Source organism: Colias philodice, chromosome 10, assembly GCF_061535455.1.
Source record: "Colias philodice isolate Cphi_HAF_F1 chromosome 10, ilColPhil1 Martin Lab GWU primary, whole genome shotgun sequence".
In the NCBI taxonomy this organism is placed as follows: domain Eukaryota; kingdom Metazoa; phylum Arthropoda; class Insecta; order Lepidoptera; family Pieridae; genus Colias; species Colias philodice.
In genome coordinates, this window is record NC_143095.1 from 7,169,333 (window position 1) to 7,192,738 (window position 23,406).

Consider the following 23,406-nt stretch of genomic DNA (forward strand, 5'->3'; position numbering starts at 1 on the left):
ATATATCAGGAATCGGATATTATTTGACGTACGTGGTTCAAGTCAATCCCAAACCTTCCTAATTATGGAAAACTATGACAGGTTTAAGCGCGTGGGGAATCGGATCTCGACCATCATCGAGCGAAATGGAAGGAATAACAGATCTTTGCCCAACATCTATTCACAATACGATTGTAACAACATACTAACAAACTACAAACAACATACATGCCCTAAAGCACCCAAAAACTATTCTATATGGGGATACCTACACGATAATTTTCTCGCGATCTCAGTGTGTAGTATCAGCAAGTTAATAAGATTAGCGAGTACAAGTGACAATCACAGTGTCGTCAGCGCAAATCGGAGATATCCTGCTACCAATTGAGCGAATGAGGAGGGACGGAGGATCATATAACTGAAGTCCGTCGCCCTGGAACGTTTTGTGAGTAACCTTTATCATTTTTGTCTGCTCTGCTTTTTTAATATTTTAATCGTCGTGTTATTCTGGCGCAAATATTGGTTGGTACTTGATCTAGACGTGAATGTTCCTTAAATATTAGACATTTTTGGAATTATAAATAGCGTATACAGCGCTTAGTATCCATAATACCTACATAAAATAATAAAAATCTTAAATCTTTGATAATAATAAGAAATTGATGTTTAAAATTAAACACAAAGTTATATTCGCATGTTAGTGCGAACAGTAGATAGGTAAACGATAAATGACTAGGAGTATACGCATTCTGAGATATTTTCTGGCCCTAAGTTCTTGTTTATTTAATCCCCAAATCATGATCCAGGCAAATATGTAATAATTTTGATTTATCAACAGGTAAGATGAAGTCTATTGGTTGTCTGATTACCGCTTGCGCATATTTGTGCTACGCTAATTCGCTTCCACCGGATAAGGTACGTTAAGCCATTCTATTATCGCAATAGGATTACAATTTCAAGAGTGTGAGAGTTTGCACCAAATCTTCAAAAGAACTTAGACTGGATATCGTCATATTTATCGATACCGTTGATTTTTACAACTGAGCCTTCAATACATTAAAGACGGTACTCTCTCAAAGGAGCGTATGCATAAATTTGGTAGAAAAACGTAATATCTTAAATATTTAACCAATATTCACATGGAGCCCTTGCGTGTCATATTCGAATTATGGTTTTAAATACATCATCAACCTTTTAAATTTTCATAATCTCATTTAGGGTCAGAACATACAAGGTCTGCACATCATAAAAACTCGCAGTATAGACTTAAACAACGCCCATGCTTTAACTCTTGAAGCACGTTTAGAAAAAACGATCGAACCAACTGGCTACCATTTAGATATCGAACCGTATTTGGAAGATGCACTGTTCAAAGGTCATGTGAAGATTAACGTCACGTGGTTACAAGATTCAGATGAAATAAGTGTGCACTGCGCTCACGACTTGGAAGTGACAAATTATGAAGTGCATATCGAAGAATCTGGGTAAGTCTTTTGTGATCGTATATATATAGAATAGGTATAGAACATTTCATGCGTTGTAAATATATTTAGAGTTAAGATATTATTGAGATTTGATTTAGAGGCACCCAAAAGTATATTTTTGAAACAGAGGAAATAAACGATAGCTTTTCTAAAACTTCAAACCTTACATACTAAGTATTCCAAATGTTGTCCATAGAAAAATGGAAAAGGTGGCAATAAAAAAGATGAGGATGGATACCAAGAAGCCGATTCTAACGTTGCGGTTGGGCAGAACAGTTCCTAAGTCCACTTTAGGTTACTTGGACTTCACTTTCAAAGGGAACTTACAAACCACATCAACTGATGGTTTCTTCACGTCGACTTATAAAACTGAGGTCGATGAAGAGCGGTAAGTTTGTAAAACTGCTTATCTTTAGTCCAGAAGTTTTATAAGAAGGCAGATTTTTTATAATTGATCATACAAATACGTCTGTCGTTTAATTTTAAGTATAGTCTGTACTTTAATTCGTATTGATACTCAATAAAAGGTACTGTATATATTTAGAAAAATAACGTATGGTATACCGCCAAAATATAGTTTGCTCACGTTTACTGACAAAAAGCCTTTGTCGATTACCTTTGATCGTATGTGCGTGTTTCCGGTAAAAATGTTAAATCTATTATTCGTATAGCTGGAATTCAGTTGGAATTTGTAATATTCGTAAAAAAGATTAAAAAATGCAAACGGTCAATCAAAGTGAGAGAAATATTTATAACTACGTGAAACCGTTAGATATCAGATAGAAAAAAAAAATTCTCGCAATATCGATTCGAGTCATTCTATCAAATTCTAGTATTATTAATGTATCTTAACCTAAAAATCTTTGAACGAATAAGTCACATGCCTTCCTTAAATCGCTTTAGAATCTTAAAAAGTTGTCAATTTTATTTCAACAATACATTTTCCTACATTTTGTGGAAAAGTTATGCGTACGGAATATATACCACAAATATTTCAAATTTTACAAGTTTTTCATCCAATATTTTCCCTTTTGTATAGGTTAAATTCATAAATCCGGTACCAGAGCGTATTGAATAAAATACTTCAGATTTCTCCCTCTACTATCACTAAAAATATTATATTTTTCATCTCGGCATTGCATGCTATAACATCTCTTTAGAAAACTGATTGATAAGGGGATCCATTTACGGAAAGTGTCATATATTTTATTGAAGGAAAAGGGTAGAAAATTCATGAGCATATTTTAGAATAATTTTGTACTAGATATTCTTCTTTAATTCATTTTTAGCATCGTTGCTGGCACCCAGCTTCGTCCGAACAACGCAAGGCGAATGTTCCCTTGTTTTGATGAACCAGGTTTCAAGACTCCGTTTGAATTAACAGTCGTGAGACCACGGGACATGATTGCTCTTAGCAACACGCCCGTTGCTAAGACTGAAAATATGTAAGTAAACATGAAATAATGATATTCTAATTGCCAATTTATATTAGTCTTCATAATTAACTTTATAACTGAATCGATTGATTCCTTTAGAATTTTAGATGAATAGAAATAAACATGTAAGTACTGGGGAAAATTCCAATCATTTAACATTTTTTTTAATTAATCTGAGTAATTGACACTAAGTTAAACTATAATTTCCTTCAATTATTTTTATTGTTTGTAAAAAGGGAAAGAAAGATTCACTGTGTAATTTGTCGTTTCTTTAAATTTATGTAATTTTAGAACTGATGAACCAGGTGCAGTGAAAGACTATTTTGAGAGAACTCCACCGATGTCCACATTCACTTTGGGAATCGTAATAGCTCATTTAAAACAACTCGGAGGTTCCACACAATATAAAGATGACAATGGAAATAATATCGGTAAGAAAAACTATTCTTGAAACCTATTTTGGCGATGTATTTGTTCTAGAACTTTCAGAGTTCAGTGCATATTATATTAAGAGACAAGTTTTTTTTATTATGCCTTGTAAAAAATGTAAATTGAAAATCTTTTTTGTGATTTATTTCCAAAGTTTGTGGAATCTGATCGTAAATGCGAAGGTACTCAATAAAACCATTCGATTTCGCTATTAACCGACACTCGTAACCGAAATGTGTCGTGAACAAAAAGTTATGAGATTTATTTTATGAGAGCTCAAGAAAGTAGTTATGAAATTGCGATGCGACACATAAAAGTTCGGGGATTAATCTTTTGTTTTATTAGTCGTTACCTGTTATTTTGAATGTGCAATATAAAGTTTATTTGTGACATTGTGCGTCTCATCTAAAACATTATTACAAACGTATGATATAGCTATATGAGTTGAGCAAAGTTTTCCGTGGCAATTCGATTATGTTTCAATAGAACACCATTGATCATAAATATACCAAATGTGTCAAACCATTCTGATACGAACTAATTTAGCCTTAGAAGCATTTCTAAGTTATCAGACTTGATAATGGTTTAATGATTAAATCATAAAATCCCATCCAGACTCTATAAATTTTATGACTAAGGGACAGATCTTATATGGAGTGAGCTATCATCCAGTAACCAAATAGTTATCAAAACTATGTCATCTTCCTCTGATAATACTGAAGTAAATTTAGTCCTTACATGCAGGGACCATACTCTCTTATCTCGTAAGATTTATTTATAAGGGTATTCGGCGAAGACATTATGAATATCCGTAGACCGACTAGATATAGTCCTACATACTTGGGAGTTAGGACATACCCTAATATTTTATGTCTTCATTAGCTTCTCCTCTGGATATATAACTAGTGTATGCATATTTGAGTTTATCCAATGTTTTAGTTTAATCTTCTAGGATTATTTATTTAAAATTTTATTGCCTACTATTCATTTCTTTTTCATGTTATTCACAAGGAATCACTTATGTTTAGTAGTGATTAATTATATCTGTCACGGTCACATAAAGTGGTTTTTGGTTCATTTATTTACGGTTATAGAGGCTATTGGAGTTGAATTATAACGTCACTTTCTAACTACCCTAGAAAAGATCAAACCGCCCATTAAGCATGTGATTATTAAACTCACAAGGAAGCAAGTGCACAGTAAGCTCACACGATTAGATGGAAGTAAGATGGCATGATTCAACAAAAGTAAGCGAAAAATGGACAAGTGAAATGCGGCTAATTATCCACATTTCGACGTTTCCCTCCTGGAGCGCTAATAATCTAACTGCACTTTTTTACCTATAATATCATTGATTAAGAATATGGTTTTAGAATTGCGTGTCTGGGCTAGACCAGAGTTCCTCCCAGCGCTAGAAGGTGTGCATGAGAAGGTTCCCCGTGTGTTCGCTGAGATCGCCAACTTTTGGCAAGTGCCATTGCCCCTCAGACGGTTGGATATAGTCGCTCTGCCAAATTACCTCGGCGTCAAACCCGTGGATAACTGGGGACTTATTGTTTTTAAGTAAGTATGATACAAGTGGAAAATTCTACATAATTATGTGATAGATAAATTCTGCCCTTCTCTTCTTTTTTCATTCTTGTTTTAATAATTTACTTCCGATATAGTCCAAAATCATTGACATGTAGGTTTTATTAAAGTTTATAAAACATTTATGTCCCTGATCATCCATCTATCTCCCAAACTAACTCTGGCAATTACAGCAGTCAGTATTACTACATCGTGATTCTGAAACCTCATTTTTGATACTTGAATATGTATATATTTACTTTTTAATGCTATAGTGTGTTTCTGAAACCTTAATATTTATTTTTCCTAGGGAGAGTGACCTAACAAACCGCAGATACCTCCAACTAGAACAAGAGATCACATACCACTGGCTCGGAGCCCTCACCACTCCCGCGTGGTGGAGCGACGCGTATGTTAATAAAGGGCTTGTGGGGTATATCGCTGCGGAAATCGCTTTGAAGGTAATTAATCTATAAGTACTAATATTATAAAGCTGAAGAGTTTGTTTGTTTGTGTGAACGCACTAATCTCAGGAACTACTGGTCCGATTTGAAAAATTCTTTCGGTGTTAGATAGCCCATTTATCGAGGAAGGCTATAAGCTATATATCATTACGCTAAGATCAACAGGAGCGGAGCCACGCGGGTGAAACCGCGGACCGCAGCTCGTTTATAATAAAACACAGAATTATAAATAATTATAAATTGGTGCAATATTCTGTTCATTCAATTACAACTAGCCAAGTGATCGTAGGAAAAAAAATATTGTTAAAGTGTTAAAAAGAAGTAATAAAAGATTCTCCGTTTGAGATGAATAAAAGTAATAAGATAGATAAGAAATAGTCTCCGAATTAATTGAAAACACAACGTATTTTAATGAAATAATATAATAGTAAGCAAGTTTTTTGCACGCTTCTCTTACTAATTGAAAGTTTAACCTGGTAGCGACTATTCATTCTATATCCTGAACCAATCCCGTGAGATCTTACAGGATAATTATGTCCCTGGAGGTATCTACTTAACTTCAAAATAAAACGTTCCATTCATTTCTAGACAGCAGTTTTTTTTAATTGATTAAAAAATGTATTGTCGATTGATCTATAAAAAACTGCCTCTAACATGAGACGACAGAAGATTTTAAGTTTTTTTTATTATTTCTCAACCATGCTACGATAATATAACATAACGTAACATAACTTGCGTGAAATGGTATAGCTTTTTTTTATTATCATATCTTGCGTGAAATGTTATACCACATTTTAACATCTAAACAAACTAGTGAATTCTAAACCAGCAATTTTAAACACAAATCTTCTACATCCCCAGTTTATTTAATCTCGTTTTTCCTAATTAATCACTTTCAGCTTAACGACACGGAGATAGAGAGACAATGGCCGCTAACCGTGCTTTATTCAATATATTATGAGTTCAGTAAACGATATCCCCACTCTCGGATTACCGGCATGAAGCAAGAGACCGCTTGCACTAAGATCGAACTGCTGTTCAGACTTTTTAATTATACCCTCGGCGCTGATACTTTTAGGAAGGGGTTGCGGAAATTTATAAAGGAAAAGTAAGTGTTGGGTTTTGAGTATATGAAAGAACGCATGTAGATTTTAAAACATATCTAAGAAAATATTTACCTAAAAAAAAAAAATAAAATAAATATACGTAAAAAATCATTAAATTATCATTCCATTATATTTTTTTTAAATATTAACAAAGGTGTATACAAAATAAATACCAAAAAGAGCTTGAGATTTGCATGACTACAGATCGATACCAACACTAATGACGTGATTTAAAAATTTAATAGAAAATTGAATTTTTAAAATTATTGAAATAAAAAATTTTAAATTAAAAAATTGTTGTCTGTAAAGTCGGTTTACTGACGATAGTTGAACGTGACAACGTCCGATTGTGCTTCTTTGTCGCTCGTTCCGCGCTCTCGCTTGCACTTCAAGCCTTACATGGAACGCCTCAGAGCGAGGTAACGCCGCATGTGTCATGTTTTTTCGTGCGTGCAGCCGGCTCTATCGAAAAAAAGACGTTGTCACGTCAAAAAAATCCAGCCTCCTCGATATACATTTACTTGTTTTATTTTGTAGGAGAATGAAAACATTTACCAGTGATGATGTTTGGAATGCTCTAAACGACGCTGCGCGGGAAGACGGCAAGATTTCAAAAGACGTCGACATTAAAATGATAGCCGCAAGTTGGATTGAAAAAGACCGACTTCCTCTAATCACTGTTACAAGGAATTATGAGAAGAATACAGCTCATGTGTCACAGGTAAAATTATCATAAAAGGTTTTTAAGCTATTGCATAGCTTCTATCGCGGCATAGCATGCAATAGCTTTACCGCGGCAGTCCCCGAGTGCCACACGTCTTTTTATGAGATCACCCAATATTGTAGTCTATAAAATTTCGGGCAGTAAACGTTGCTTGTACAACACATTAAAAATAAACGTACTAACGTGGTACTAACCCAGTTTCTTTATGTGATAACTCCTATAAATGCACTAAAATCTTACCATTACTTTATCGTCCTGTTAACCTGTTCTTACTCATAATTAATTCGTATTCATAGACTCGATTATTACTTTTGTAATTCTATTTATTTTTGAAGTGACAACGTCTTATAATTCGATAGAGCCGGCTGCACGCACGAAAAAACATGACTCATACGGCGTTACCTCGCTCTGAGGCGTTCCATGTAAGGCTTGAAGTGCGAGCGAGAGCGCGGAACGAGCGACAAAGAAGCACAATCGGACGTTGTCACGTTCAACTATCGTCAGTAAACCGACTTTACAGACAACCAATTTTTTTTAGTTATTAAACTTCCACACACCAGATTTTCCCTACAAACAACATAAAAAACATATTCTTCTAGAAAGTGTATCTCCGTGAGCGACCACATGACGTTCCCAATGCTGACAAGATGACCTGGCAACTACCTCTAGTGTTAATACGTGGAGATAAATTAGATTTCACTAACACAGCTCCTGTAGCCTGGATGCAGGGGAAAGAGATGACGCTAGATAACATGCCGGGAAAAGATCAGTTTATAATCGTGAATCCTGAAGAAATTGGTAAGCTAATTTATATTATTGAACAAAAGAAAAAAAATGTGTTGAAAATACCTACACAGTAAATATAGTTAGTCAGTAAATAGCCTGTATAAATATTATGTGACTGTTCTTTTAGATAAACATAAAACTACCCACAAAATAACTAAGTATATTCGTGGGTACATCTAAGAATTTTTTTTTGGATTCAATCTCGTACTTTATTTTCCGCATGGCCGAAACTTTCTTAAAAATAAACTAACAAAGATTCATTTATCCAAAAAATGTCATATACCTACATAATTATTCAAATTCACAATGGAATTTCCTTAGTTAACTATAAGTGAGTTCAATTATATAGTCGCAAATTCTGACTTCACACTTCACACTTCTTTAACAAAAATAATGGTAGCATCCGTATGTTTATCCAATTCTAGCGTGTTTCGCTCAAATTTGATAAAGGTCCTTCGAGTCGCGTACTCACATCTTACTACACAGTATTCCGACGGAATATCAAGTAACATGAACGTCTAAATTTAAACCATTCACGTTACTCATGGATACATAAATCAAATGTTCTGCAGGATAAGGATAAATTATTGTATCTACATATCAGTTTATTATGTATTGTTAGTATTGTTAAAACCAGCGTTTGAATAGAGATTAATTGCTAGCGTAGGTAATATATGATTTTGTTTTGCTTATTAATTGCACAAAAAGATACAGTTTTTCAAGGAACGGCAATATACACAAATTTATTTGCTTACTTTTAGCAAATTTCGTTCATAAATATTAAGGAAGTATATTCTAAGCCTTTTTGAATTATTTCTTATTAAATGGATTTCTTTTCTCGTAGAAAGAAACATTTTTTTCTTAAAATATGTTTTTATGTACAATTTTGGAATATCATGTAATATTTGATTTGCATTGTATACCTCGTACTAATTACTTAGAAATGTGGCCTTATTTTTTTCTTGTTTCGACATTTAACTTGAAAACAAATACAAATGAAAATTGGTACTATTAAAAATCGTTAATTGTAATCGATATTGTAAAGATTTGAGTTGTTTTTATTAATCAACTCAAAAAGCTACTGCGTTAAAAATATATCTCATCTATTAACCTACATTATTAAAAAGAAAGTATGTCATGAATACTGAAACGTTATGATATTACATACTTGCCATTTTTTTTGTCATTTCAGTATTTAAGGTTGATGTTCCGACCGTCCCTCCATACATTTTTGATTACCTCTAAACACTTAACACAGACACTATTTCTTTAAAACTAATCATTTTATCACTTCTCTATAATGAAATGTGTGCGCGTTCGACCTTTTTAATCAATAATTTACAATATTTACTTAGAAAAACAACAGTAAAATACCGGAAAAATTTGACACTTCTACAGTAGTGTGCGTGACTTTTGCCAAGCGAAACACGACATAAAGCACGACATCTAGCGCATAGACTATATACTTATTACAGATCTAGCGCGTCAATGTCTAAACGAAAGGCGATGTTTAGACATTGACGCGCTAGATGTCGTGCATTCGCGTTCGTTATCTTATGCATAATGAGCATAATTCTAATAAATCAAAGTTCTGTGTAAAAATTGAGTAATTTCATTTCCAATCGTTCAAAGAAAATAACAATAAAATAAAATAAAACTAATGACCTTAGAAACTATGTTTTTTTTTATTTATTACTCATTATTGTTCGTCCGTCGTAGGTCTGTAAACTGTATTGTACACTGAAGGTAAATGGTACTGTAGGTACTTTAGTTCGGCGTCGTCGCTCGTCGGCTTGATATAAAATTACATTCTTGATTTCATTGACACGCGCTATGATTTGCGCGCGGAATTTCTTGTGTTGTGAATTTATTTTTGTATGCTATGCATTTTAATTGATTCAAATTGCAATGTTTCTCTAGTATGCATTTGAGACTATATTGTAAATTGTAATAATTGATCGTGGGTATAGTAATTAATTATTCTAATAACGCAATTAGTAATATATGTATTTTCGGTGGGATTCAAAACAAAAAATTGGCCCGTGATTTTTATGAAATTTCACCACATTGCAAATCACATCAATCATAGTTCATACACATGTATGACGAAAGTGATTAGTATTGTGGCTAACATTGACTCATCAGTTCATCACTGAAACCAGTGATAAATCAGTACCTATATCATATTGTGTTTGAATATTTTTAAACAATGATATAAGTATACAATTATTATAAATCGGTAAACTATCAAAGTAATCACAAACTTGCAAACATTGGTAAAATGTCCAGTAGTTTATGAGCCTATTCATTACAATCAAACAAACAAACAAAGTTTTCCTCTTTATAATATTAGTGTAGACAAACACTATGAATACGATCACGAATGCAAATTCGGGGATTTTCTAATTATTGCTAAATAATAGTTAATTGAATTCGTTTTGAAATCCATACTAATATTATAAATGCGAAAGTAACTCTGTCTGTCTGTCTGTTACTCAATCACGCCTTAACTACTCAACCAATTTGCATGAAATTTGGTATAGAGATATTTTGATACCCGAGAAAGGACATAGGCCACTTTTTATTGCGAAATATGTACCACGGGCGAAGCCGGGGCGGACCGCTAGTACTCTATAATTTTTAGTGTATAAATAGACATTTATAATGTGGTGCTCATTTTTTTTGTACTGCTAACGCTATTGTAGGTACCTATTTTCGTTGTTTTATTTCAAGTGAACACGGCCATACAATTTTGTCACGAGCCGCCTATGATTGTAGGTACTTTTGTTAGGCTCCTTCGTCGTCCGCGTCGGCTCGAAAGTTCTTGATTTCATTGTCACGCGCTATGATTTGCGCGCGGATTTTCTTGTGTTGTGAATTTATTTTTGTATTATTATTATTTTTTATTTATTTTTTTATTTTATTGATTCAAATAAAATATTTCACTAGTATGCATTTGAGACTATATTGTATTATGTATAATTTATCGTAGGTATAGTTATTCTTATAACGCAGTTATATTTTCGGTGGGACAATTTGACCCGTGATTTTTCTGAAATATCACCACGTTGCAAATCACATCAATCATACACACGTATGACGAAAGTATAGTGGCTATAATTGACTCATCAGTTCATCACTGAAACCAGTGATAAATCAGTACATATATCATATTTTATTGTGTTTGAATATTTTTTAAACAACGATATATACAATATTATTATAAATCGGTAAACTACCAAAGTACTTCCGAATTTTCAGACAGACAAACAAGTAGTTTGAACACGCAGTTTTCTTATACTAGTAGCAAAAATCAAAACCATAATATTATGTTTCCCTACTATATTTTACTAAAAGTCGAGTGCGTCGAAATCGTAAATAATAATATGTTTTTCACCTTCCTGGTTATTTTCCCATAGTAAATAGTGTTTTAGGTTTGTTGTTGTAGGTAGGAATAATAATAATTATTCTTACATGTTGGTTATGAAATGTATATTGAAATAATTTACTTTTACAAATCATTAGTGATATAAGTTTTTAGTGAAAATGCTTGGATCAGCATAATATTATATGGTACTTCAAATACATGTTTTGATAAAAAAAACAATAGTGTAATAAAATAAAACTGCGTTTTATTGTAATCAATGTTGACAATTTTAAATTCCAAAATTATTGATCAATAAAATAGTTTACACCAACAAATATAACTTTTATTTTTATAACAATCGGAATCGTTCATAATATAAACCGTAGCAGGTGGCGTTTTGAAGTTCTGTCTACTCATACAGAAAAATGGAAAACTTGTTTTTTTTGTAAACAATTTATTACTCATGTTGTTTGGCAACTCGAAGCGTGGTCGTCCGTCGTAGGTACTTTTGTTCGGCGTCGCGTCGTCGTCCGCGTCGGCTTGATATAAAACATTCTTGATTTCATTGACACGCGCTATGATTTGCGCGCGGAATTTCTTGTGTTGTGAATTTATTTTTGTATGCTATGCATTTTAATTGAATCAAATTGCAATATTTCTCTAGTATGCATTTGAGACTATATTGTAATAATTGATCGTGGGTAGGTATAGTAATTAATTATTCTAATAACGCAATTATATTTTCGGTGGGATTCAAAACAAAAAATTGGCCCGTGATTTTTATGAAATTTCACCACATTGCAAATTATATATTATACAATTACAATTACAATTATTATAAATCGGTAAACTATCAAAGTAATTACAAACTTGCAAAATATGCTTTTCCGAATTTTCAGACAGACACACAATTTTATTAGTTTGTTTTAGCAAAGTAGGTACCTATACCTATACGCTTACGTCGCGCGTCGCGTCGTCGAAAACGGTGCGCCCAGAAACAAACATACCTAATTCAGTTACAATCCTTTTTTTGTTCCGTAATTTATTGTATTTATTCTAATACGATTTTTTTTATTCGTCGGCCAGTTCTACTAGGTATAAAAAGATAAAATTGAAATATAATTATTGTAGCGACAGCCATATTATGTTACTATGTTTTCGTAAATATGTTTTTCACCTTCCTGGTTATTTTCACATAATCTTATCTTATCACAGACATGTATCAAGATAGACTAAGCGAGTGTATGTACTTCCCGTGTCCAAACTAAGTTTGTGAAACTTAGTTGACGCTGGCCTACACTCAGTCCGCGCTCGCAGTTCGCCAAGGAAAGACGTGAAGCTGAATAAAGTAAAATGCCGAATTGCGCCGTTATAAACTGTAGAAACTCCACAGCTGTGAGTGGCCGAGTTAGCAGAGATGTTTCCTTCCACCGGTAAGTAATTTTCTAATCAGAATATGCACTATTTATTTTAAAATCAAATAAAGAATATCTGTGGAAAACGATCGTGACAAACACGGATACCAAATCATACGAAATGATTCGGAATACATTGCGGCTTTTACTTGGCACGGTAAAGATCGCGTTGTATGATAACAAGCAATGAATAGCGTCTTCTCATTTTTCTGTTCTCATTTTTCTGTCCAATTTTGTGGTTAGTGATGTTCATTTGATGCAACAGTTCTCGATTCTAATCGATTTTATAATCGAACAGAAAAATGATAATATGAAGGAGCAATTTTTCAGAAAAAAAAGGTATAGATTTTTTTTGTCATTTAATACGACTTGAACTAGAACTTTTAAGTATTTTAATACAAAGGTACTAAAAATAAATATTATGACATGGACGCCATTAGTTAAAGTGTCATCTTGGGAGTTTTTTAAGAAAACTCCTTATTGTTTAGACTATGTTTGTTTTTTCAGTTTTCCAAGTAACCCGAACATAAAAGAAAAATGGATCGATGCAACGGGACATAAAGATTGATTGATTGACAGTTTCATTACTTTCTTTCGATGGCCTCTCTAGTACGTAGTACATGGTAACTCAATGTGCATATGTAAGAAAAAGCTAAAACACATTAGTTTACTTGTTAGAATATTAAAAGGTTTATAACTTTATTTTATCATTCCTCTGTCTATGGTAATTATCATTTTTCTGTCTTGAATCGATTTAGTTATTGATTACGATTCATTTATTTGACTACCTCTTAGAAATAGATCTAGTTTGATCTGATTTCTTTCGATTTACTTCGATGGGATAGGACGATACTAGAATCGCCGCGCGAGTGGCGTCCTAATCGATTTAGCGTAAAATTAAATTACCATCACTAAAAAGCGCTCGTGACGTCATAACGCTTCAAGGTCAGTACAAAAAATATGACACGCTTGGTTTTCATACAGATCGCGGTACTTGCGTAGTCTATCTATGTCTGTGTATCTTCTTCTTATATATAAAAATGAATCGCAAAATGTGTTGGTAAGCGCATAACTCGAGAACGGCTGAACCGATTTCGATCATTCTTTTTTTATTATATTCCTTGAAGTACGAGGATGGTTTTTATGTAGAGAAAACGTAAATATTATGTACCACGGGCGAAGCCGGGGCGGACCGCTAGTATATATATATAAATGAATCGCAAAATGTGTTGGTAAGCGCATAACTCGAGAACGGCTGAACCGATTTCGATAATTCTTTTTTTATTATATTCCTTGAAGTACGAGGATGGTTCTTATGTAGAGAAAACGTAAACATGTACCACGGGCGAAGCCGGGGCGGACCGCTAGTCTTATATATAAAAATGAATCGCAAAATGTGTTGGTAAGCGCATAACTCGAAAACGGCTGAACCGATTTCGATAATTCTTTTTTTATTATATCCCTTGAAGTACGAGGATGGTTCTTATAGCTAGAGAGCTAGTTAGTTTAGTTTTAGTGCAGTGGCAGTGTAAATGTTGTTGTTGAGGTTATGTAAATTTAACACTTTAGTTAACTACCAAGATATAAAGAAATGAGGATAGGACACAATAACTATTGGTTGAGGTATTTATAAACTCATAATATACTTTTAAAAAAATCACGTTTTAATAAATTTCTAGAATTAAATTAGAACAGCTGATTCAAAATAGCCTAAAAAATCTTAATAATAATAATTACGCTTCACAGCAAGAAGAAATGTACCATATGTACCCGCACAAAGTCGATATTGTGTTGCCTACCGTTCGACTCAATGGCTAGGGTTGTAACTACCTTTAATAATTATTACCAAACTAATAAACCGAGTGATGCGAAATAACCATAATTCTTTTAGAGTTTGATAAAATGATCAGGCAGGTATTTTCTTTAATCCTCTGAATTCTCGGTTACTAAATTGTATCGTTGAAATTATTCTTAATCGCGTAAATTTAATAAATAATCATATGGAAAACACTTTTCATTTGTTTTTTTACTTTCACGCCCAACTACTATACAATAATTACGTTGTTTCGGTATTTTGACGAGAAAACGCAGGAAACATCCGTTGTATCATTTTAGATAGATTGTATATTTTGTATCTGTAGAATTGAAATCAAAGCTATGTATATGTTGTCTCCATTCTTTTCTTATCGGATTGTTGATCCCAATGCGAATGCGTCACTTAAATTTTATAAAAGACAATTAAGAACATCAAAAATAAAGTGATACGTAAATATTTCACAGTGCAATATATTATGTAATTAATAATAATTATATATTTATGAAAAAATAATTACATCAGATTTAATAATAGCAATTGTTTTGAATGTACATAATATGAATAAATGATTACATCATAATAGTAATAATCACAATTGTTTTATTTCCCATTTGTTGCAACCCTAGCATATTTTCATGTAGCAGCAGAAGTACCTACACTGGCGGCGCGGCGGCATCGTGCGACATCAAAGGCATTGCCTTACTAGGTAAGTTTATAATGACTCATTTCTTTTATTATATAATTTACGTTTTACTTTTACAGAATCCGATTCAATGGATTATGAAGACGAGTCACACAACGCCATACGATAGTGATGATGAATGAACATTTCAATAAATGCATGCGTGTTTTTTTATGTTGTTTTGTAATTGTTAATTGTTTCTTAAATAAAGAAATAAACTAAATATTTAAATGATGATTTGTTATTTGCAACACAACTTTATATTTGAGATTCTTTACAAATGTATATTTAGTTTTGTATCATCAAATTTATAAATTTTATTCCATAGTTTTCAAAATTAAATGTAAATGACCATAAAAACATTAATAAAGTAAATCATTGATGTAAGGTCAGGGAACGTAATACATATATACATCTGACCATGTAGAAGCTAAGTCTTGTTGACTGCTGAAGTCTGTAAAGTTTTGTTGTCTGCTGAAGTCTGTACGCAATGAAAATGTCTGCCGTTTCGAAAATAAGTTTTTAAGACCCTAATAAATAAAATATATGAATGGCAGATCTGGTCAAATACTTTCAAAATTGTATTTTTTTCAGCACTTTCATAAGTGTCTGCCAGAATGTTATCCGCGTGATAATGGTCTGCCATTGTTATTTTCCGATAGTAATAATAATCTATTTTCAAATATCAAAATGGCAGACGTGGTCAAATGGTTTCAAAGTTCGCCAAAAATTTCCACCTGTCTTACCTAAGCGCGCGCCCCGTCCACCACTCTGGGCTTAGTGACTCCTCATCTCATGTATAGTAGGTATAGGGGAATCAACACACAAAAATCCAGGTCTGGTCAAATACATACAGGTAGCTTTGCGCTAGCTCTCTAGCTATTACTTCTTATGGAGAGAAAACGTAAACATGTACCACGGGCGAAGCCGGGGCGGACCGCTAGTAAATAATAAAATAATAAATAGTGTATTAGATTTGTTATTGTATCTTGTATACCTACGAATAATTATTCTTACGTCTTGTTGGGAAATGTTCAAATACCTACCTATTGAAATAATTTACTGTTACAAATCATTAGTGTTATTAGTTTTGAGTGAATAGGCATGGATCAGAAATTCAGAATATAATATGCTACTAACTACTCAAATACATACATGTTTACACAACAAACACCACTGACCTCTATAACTATAAGTTATAGAGGTCAGTGACCGTCAGTGACAAACACTATGGATACCTACGCTCGCGAATGCAAATTCGGTGATTTACTAATTATTGATACCTAGTCATTGAATTCGTTTTGAAATAGCCTGTACTTTGTAATTTTTAGTGTTATAGACATTTATAAAATGTGGTGCTCATTTTTTTGTAATAAATCATCCCGAACGCTATTGTATTTTCGTTGTTTTATTTCAAGTGAACACCTATACAATTTTGTCACGAGCCGCCTCTGGCCTCTGGGTGAAATAAACAAGTCAAATGATTTTTGTTCTAATTGTATTTTGGTAGTAGTTTGTTTAGAATTTACATTACCATTGTTTAATTTTTATTTTGTATTTGCAGTAAAATAAAAAGATGAAAAACTTCATTAGGTATATTGTACGACACCTCACTCTGAATCGCGCTAGCGAAATTTTTTCGTTACAGAGCACATATACAACTTTCGGACAATCTTCATTGAGGCCGGCCGGCAAATCGAGTATGTCGAAAAACTTCACTTATTCGATGGAGGTATTCTACCTTCCTTCCTCCACAGTTGTGGGACCCCGACGTGCATTGAACACGCAGCTTTCTGATACTAGTAGCTAAAATCAAAACCACAGATATGTCTGTGATCAAAACCATAATAATATTTTTACCTATTATTTTACTAAAAGTCGAGTGCATCGAAATCGTAAATATGTTTTTCACCTTCCTGGTTTTTTTTCCATAGTAAATAGTGTTTTTGATTTGTTGTTGTATGAATAATTATTCTTACTTGTTGGTTATGAAATGTATTTTGAAATAATTTACTTTTACAAATCATTAGTGATATTAGTTTTGAGTGAAAATGCTTGGATCAGCATAATATCATATTTGCTACTTCAAATACATGTTTTGATAAAAAAAAAACAATAGTGTAATGTAGGTAATAAAATAAAACTGCGTTTTATTGTAGGTAATCAATTTTGACATTATTTATTTCCCAAAATTACAATAAAATAGTTTACGCCAACAAATATAACTTTTATTTTTATAACAATCCTACTTCCTACTAATGCGAAAGTTCATACATGTTTCAAAAGAAAAACTTTTACTTTTACTATTATTTCAATTTATCCGGTTTAATTAAGACTTAATATTGATACATATGATCATTATAAATACAAATAGGAATTAACAATATAACGAATACGTGGCACAACTAAAATTTTACCGATACCACCCGTGGTCATTCTCCTTTGTGGGTCATTTGTAACAGGATGGCGGTTCTACAGCGAAAAAAGAAAAATGATGGTCAGAACGCTGATACCGGATACCTTAAGATACTGTAATATAAAATATTACTAGATTAGATAAAATATTATAGGTAGTATCTTCACCGTGTGTGACGCGCTTTACATTCACGCCATCTAGAGTTAAATCTTTATCATTTTTGTATACGTCTGTGTGTGTAAACGACCCTGTATGCAATGACAGATGTTAAAACGCATAATTTTACCGAATTGGGTGGATTTTAAGGCAATGATATAACATATTTCAATAAAATATAATATTCAGTAACCGCCATGACTATTCCTAGGTTTGATGACTATTCCAATTACGCAAAAACTCAAATAAACTAGAAATGTAGAATTCAGCGCCATCTAGCGGGATATTGGCTGGGAACAGATCGTTGCAATCACCTTAATGTGTCCGGCAAAAATTATGATACAGAATATTGTAGGTACCTACATGTTTTTTAGCTCTCATCATTGCCCATAAACAGTCATATAAAAATTATAGTATATAGCTTAACCTTACCTTTAAACTCAACTGAACACGAGCGAAGCCGGGTTGAGTTGCTAGTCAGTAATAATTAATGTAATTAACGATAACTATTATAATATGAGTGAGACATCTCTCATTATATTGTAAGCAATTCTCTGAAATGGATTTCCCAGTATTCATAAACATTAAATTATAATAATGTTATTTGTTTTAAAGTACTTGACGAGAATTGTTTGGAATTAAAATAACAGTATTGTTTCTTCTCTATGAAGAAAACTTAGCTATATTACCTACGTGACGTAGGTAATTAATATTTGTATTGTTTCCATTTTCTTTACCTGTAAAATTTGTAAATAATACATTGTTACCTACTATTGAAGAGAAATATTTGCTTCATAACAATTAGCCCAATAGCTACTACTCAATGATATAATTTTTTGTATAAGTTATCTGCATGGATCTCACATATGTATTTTCCGTACCGTTCATCTGTCTACTGTGACGGAATCCTAAATCTAAGTATCAAACACGTACACTTTTACAACAAACATTTTCATTCCAGCCCCCTTCCCAGTTAACTACGAGAAGGACAATTGGAACCTACTCCTACAGTTCCTACAAAGTGACAAGCGTGTTTCCATACCACCACTAACCCGTGCTAAAATTCTCCACGACGCATGGAACCTTGCATATGCTGGCGAACTTTCCTTCGTAACAGCATTAAATATGACATTGTTTTTGAAAAATGAGAAAGATTACATGGTCTGGGAGCCTGTGTTTACAATGATCGATCATATTGGAAGGCATATTTGCTCGTGTATAGCTGATAAATTTAGGGTAAGTTAATAGTCATGATAGTAGTATTTATAGATCTCCTTTTTGATGAATGAACCCTTTGAATATTATATTCGGTTGTTCTGCTTGGGCTGTTTAGATTCATGATTGATATATTTGGAATTACGCATTTGTTTGTATTTGTTAGTGTGTGTTCTACTTATAGATTTTATGTAGATATTTTATAGAAAATATACCTAATTAATATGAGGTATCTAGGAAGACTTGCTTTTTTCTAACCTACGTGATAAATTTTAAATTTTAATATATGGGAACTTAATCTGGACTAAGGTTGATTTAAAAAAATATACTTTAATACATTTACGTTTGAAAAGTTAACTTTAGGTTCACCCTTAGGTTTACCGCACTGTAGCTGTGAAAGCGGCCTAATAGCCAATCAACTGGTTTCGAAGTTAATCTAAAACTCGGCTTATTCTAAGTGGATTTCGATGTTGACTTGTTGCTGCTGTGTCTGTGATTTATTTACATTTCCATCAATTCTAGAGGATGGATGAAATGCGAATAAAAAGCATAGGTGCATTTTTCTTTGAAGTATTTTTGTGCCAAATCGTTTTGGAGATTGAGTCATATCCGGAATGTGGCTTCTTAATATTTTATAATTGTGTCTAACTATTTAATCAAGAGCATTCATCCTTAATATATCGACAGATCATTGACTTCAAGAATTACTATCGTCTCTAAATACTATCATAAAAAGTAAATTATATTATTAATTATCTTATAAAGTCAATTTAGAATTAAATTATACTTCGTCCATCCAGGCATACGTCCGAACATTCCTCAGTCCTCTTTACAATGAGCTGAAGATTGAAAAAGAGAATGAAGAATCTGGGAGGAAGAACCTTAGGTCTTTAACGAAATCATTCCTCTGTAAGGCTGGATACAAACCCTGTATTCAGGAAGCGCAGGAGGCTTATGACAAATGGATGGAAGCACCTAATCCTGATGATGGAAACCCGTAAGTTAATTATATTTTAATGAGATTGTATTTGTATTATGCAAAGAAAGTACTACGAACTTATTTCTTCTTCTTTAGATAATACGATCGGTACAAAAATTGTGAGCTTTTGTATTCTCATTTTGCAACTGAATTATAATTTAAATTAACTCTGTCAATTAATAAAATCTTATTTCGACTATGAGTACACTGATTTTTTTATTATTTAAAAGTGAAGATACAGTCAACATTTACTTCCACCATACCCACACGTTCTGAATACGGTTATATTCTACAGAATATTTTTTTCTTCCATAAAACCAAGACACAGAGGACGAATAAACATAATAAAACCATAATATTATGTTAATAGTATTTCACTTTTCCCAATAATAAAATCAGAAAAGTTTATCCCGACAAAGGATCTCTTCAGATGTGAATTTTTCTGAGAATTCAGTGAATGTTGACAAGTCTGAAGGTCCCGATTAAATGTCCTAAATCAAATGTATTCGGACCAATGCTAACGTGTTCCTAAGTACTTACTTTCTTTTTTTGAACATGTTACGTAACATGTTTTTGTATTTCATTAGGTACACTGTCTGTTTCTAGGGAAAATATAAAGTATAAGCAGTTTAAACACTTCGTATTATTTAAGTAAAAAAGTTTTTAAGTAAAATATAAACAACAAAAAATAATATTTAACACAAAAATGGAAAACACAGTAAGTAGCCGTGATTTATTATATCCCTGTCTAAAACAAGATCCGTTCCCGTACGAATTTCCATTGTCACTATTTTGCCGTAGCGTAAAACAAGTGATAGCTGAGTGAATTTAGGTCGACTCTGTATTTTGCGAGATGTTTCATTTCTTAGAAATGTCTATAAAAGAGAATTTTTAAACCGTATTCTCAATGAATGCACTCAAGAATGACATTCGCGTCTTTAGAATTAAATTACGGTGTTCGAAAAAGAATCTCAGTTGCATTCATGAGCAGGTAAAAGCAGAAAAATATTGGAGAGAAACTATCGATACAATTTCCAGGTAAAACGTTAAATAAACCAGTTGTCCACCGTTATTTCGATATTGGTTTGTAGTTGCAACTTCGGGAAAAAAATTCCTGTTCTTGTTTTAACGTCGTCAAAACTTTAAAGTTTTATTTATAGACATTATTTGTAACCAAAATACAAAGATTTATTTTTTGCGGTTTGCGTTTAGAACAGAAGAAATTACCAATAAGCCAACACATAACATATATTTATTTAATTACGAAATTTAGACAGTTCGCAGTTTAATGAGTATAATCGTATATTTTTTTAGATCATAGAACTTAATTTACAGTATTCCTTAATTTTATTTCAATCACTCGTTTTCAGAATCCCGAATCAATTCATCTGCCCAGTCTTCAAATGGGGTTCGCAAAAGGAGTGGGAATTCGGTCTACAGAGAGTAATAAACTTCCCTTCATCGAGGAAGCAAAGTGAACGAACATATCTTTTGAAGACACTCGCTGGATGTCCTATAGAAGAAAACAAGATAAATAGACTCTTGAATATCACCATTCTGGAAGGAAATGGAAACTTTACTGAGACAGACCTTTTCCTGATATTTAGTATGCTGACTGGAGGCTCCGAAGGATACACGACGCTATTCCATTTCTTAGAAAATAACTTCGATCTCTTAAAGGAAAAGTAAGTTTTTCATTTCATCAAAATTTAATTTCCTCAAAAGTTGATTGCTGTTATTACTTCGCTTTTTTCTGTTAATTTCCTTTTGAAATACGGAGATGATTCGCTCCTCTATCATAGAAATTCTTAAACATCTTCAGAGAACTGTTGTTTAAGTTTAATATGCGTGAATGGAAATATTGAAATACTATAGTATTTTGTATTTATGAGAGCACCGCTATTCAAATTTGTTCATTTATGCTTATGACCATTGAATTGATTGCTGAAAATATAATTTGTGAATGTTCAAACAATTATGTAATTAAGTTTGAAGGCTCCAAACTTACATACCAAGTTGTTTCCAAAATGTTACTTGTTTATTATTACTCGAAATCAAGTTCCATGATTTGATAGGGAGAGGCGGCAAGAAACTGTAGTTAATTATCAGTTCTTAGCATATATGTTCTACTATTATACCATTCTAAAACTACTAATGATTACAGGTTTTCATCGAAAACAAACCTATGGGACAATCTAATTTCATCTGCTACTGGCGAATTTACGACTCAAGCTGGTTTAGACTTAGTATCCAGGTTATATGTAGCACATCAAGGGGAATTCGGTTCCGCAGAACATATCATAGAGAAGTCTATGAGGAACATTCGAGAAGAAGTCAAATGGTCCTCAGAAAATATTCCCGTTATAGAACAGTGGCTGGATAATTATAAACAAATGACGGATGTTAAGGATGATCAGTTTATCAAGAATTGATGCGAAATTACATAATTGATGTTATGGTAAATAGATTAAGATTCATTTTAAGAATGGTTTTTATCAAGTAAAATCTACAAAATTTAACTTTACTTGAGTACTTTTCTTTATATTATAGGTAGGATAATTAGGTTTGTATATTTGTTTAAATATTATTTTTAAATTATTTGTAAATTAATTGTCATATTATATGTTTTTGATGGAAGACGAATTTCTCTCTTTAATAAGATAACACTTTATTTTAAGCCCGTGTAATAATTATTGTTTTTGTATATGTATTACATAGAAATGTGATGTTATTTGTTCTTTTATGTTTTTAATAAAAAAAAAATTAAGGATATCGTGTTTTATTTTAAACGTGTAAGGGAGTACCTATGTTGTTACTCAGACTCATAAAAAATGGTAAATTAAAAAAATCAATATTAATAATTCATAACACTAGATATTATATCGAAATAGCAACAGTGTATATTAAATAACACAAAAAAACTAAAGTATTAACTGTATTAATTCCATACACATGTATATAAAATTCTCGGTTATTCTGAGTAACTGAAGAAAAACCTAAAATGCTTGCAAACATCGTACTTTCAGGTACTACAATAAATTATCCAAGCGCAAGTCACAAAGCTGTAGGTACTAAAAGGAAGGTAATAAAATAAGTAATGTAGTAAAAGTTTTAGTATTCAGAGATGTACTTCGAGCAGAATAATCGTTTTGAACGAATTAAAAAGTTTAGAACCTGCTACAGTATTAAATTGAAATGTTCCAAGTAATTTATAATGGAAATAAGGTTATATTTATTGAGTTTTAGTATGATGCAGGTACTACAGAGGAAGGGACCTCGCTTTTATCAATGTTTTACCCGTTTTCACTTGTGAGGTAAAGGCCACATCTATGGCCACATCCAGGAAGCAAATGTAGTTCACACTGTATTCGCATAAACATTAG

At 32.5% G+C, this 23,406-nt stretch overlaps 1 protein-coding gene across 1 annotated transcript; it reads left to right on the forward strand.

Annotated features, from left to right (window-relative positions):
- Window positions 1–22,740, forward strand: LOC149485270 (aminopeptidase N). Its single transcript, XM_089699996.1, has 15 exons — window positions 1–424; window positions 818–894; window positions 1,198–1,463; window positions 1,660–1,851; window positions 2,753–2,908; window positions 3,191–3,330; window positions 4,702–4,891; window positions 5,208–5,358; window positions 6,261–6,469; window positions 7,005–7,188; window positions 7,791–7,989; window positions 18,791–19,065; window positions 19,845–20,041; window positions 21,394–21,708; window positions 22,188–22,740. Exons 2-15 carry the CDS (start codon window positions 823–825, stop codon window positions 22,453–22,455), a joined length of 2,814 nt encoding a protein of 937 aa, XP_089556122.1. The 5' UTR covers window positions 1–424; window positions 818–822; the 3' UTR covers window positions 22,456–22,740.
- The last annotated feature ends 666 nt before the right edge of the window (window positions 22,741–23,406 follow it).

Excerpts from the sequence above, each read along its gene's own strand:
- LOC149485270 (XM_089699996.1), top strand. The coding sequence starts at position 823 with ATGAAGTCTATTGGTTGTCTGATTACCGCTTGCGCATATTTGTGCTAC. Across the intron at positions 1,464-1,659 it reads GTGCATATCGAAGAATCTGG|AAAAATGGAAAAGGTGGCAA; the intron begins GTAAGTCTTTTG and ends TGTTGTCCATAG. Across the intron at positions 6,470-7,004 it reads CGGAAATTTATAAAGGAAAA|GAGAATGAAAACATTTACCA; the intron begins GTAAGTGTTGGG and ends TTTATTTTGTAG.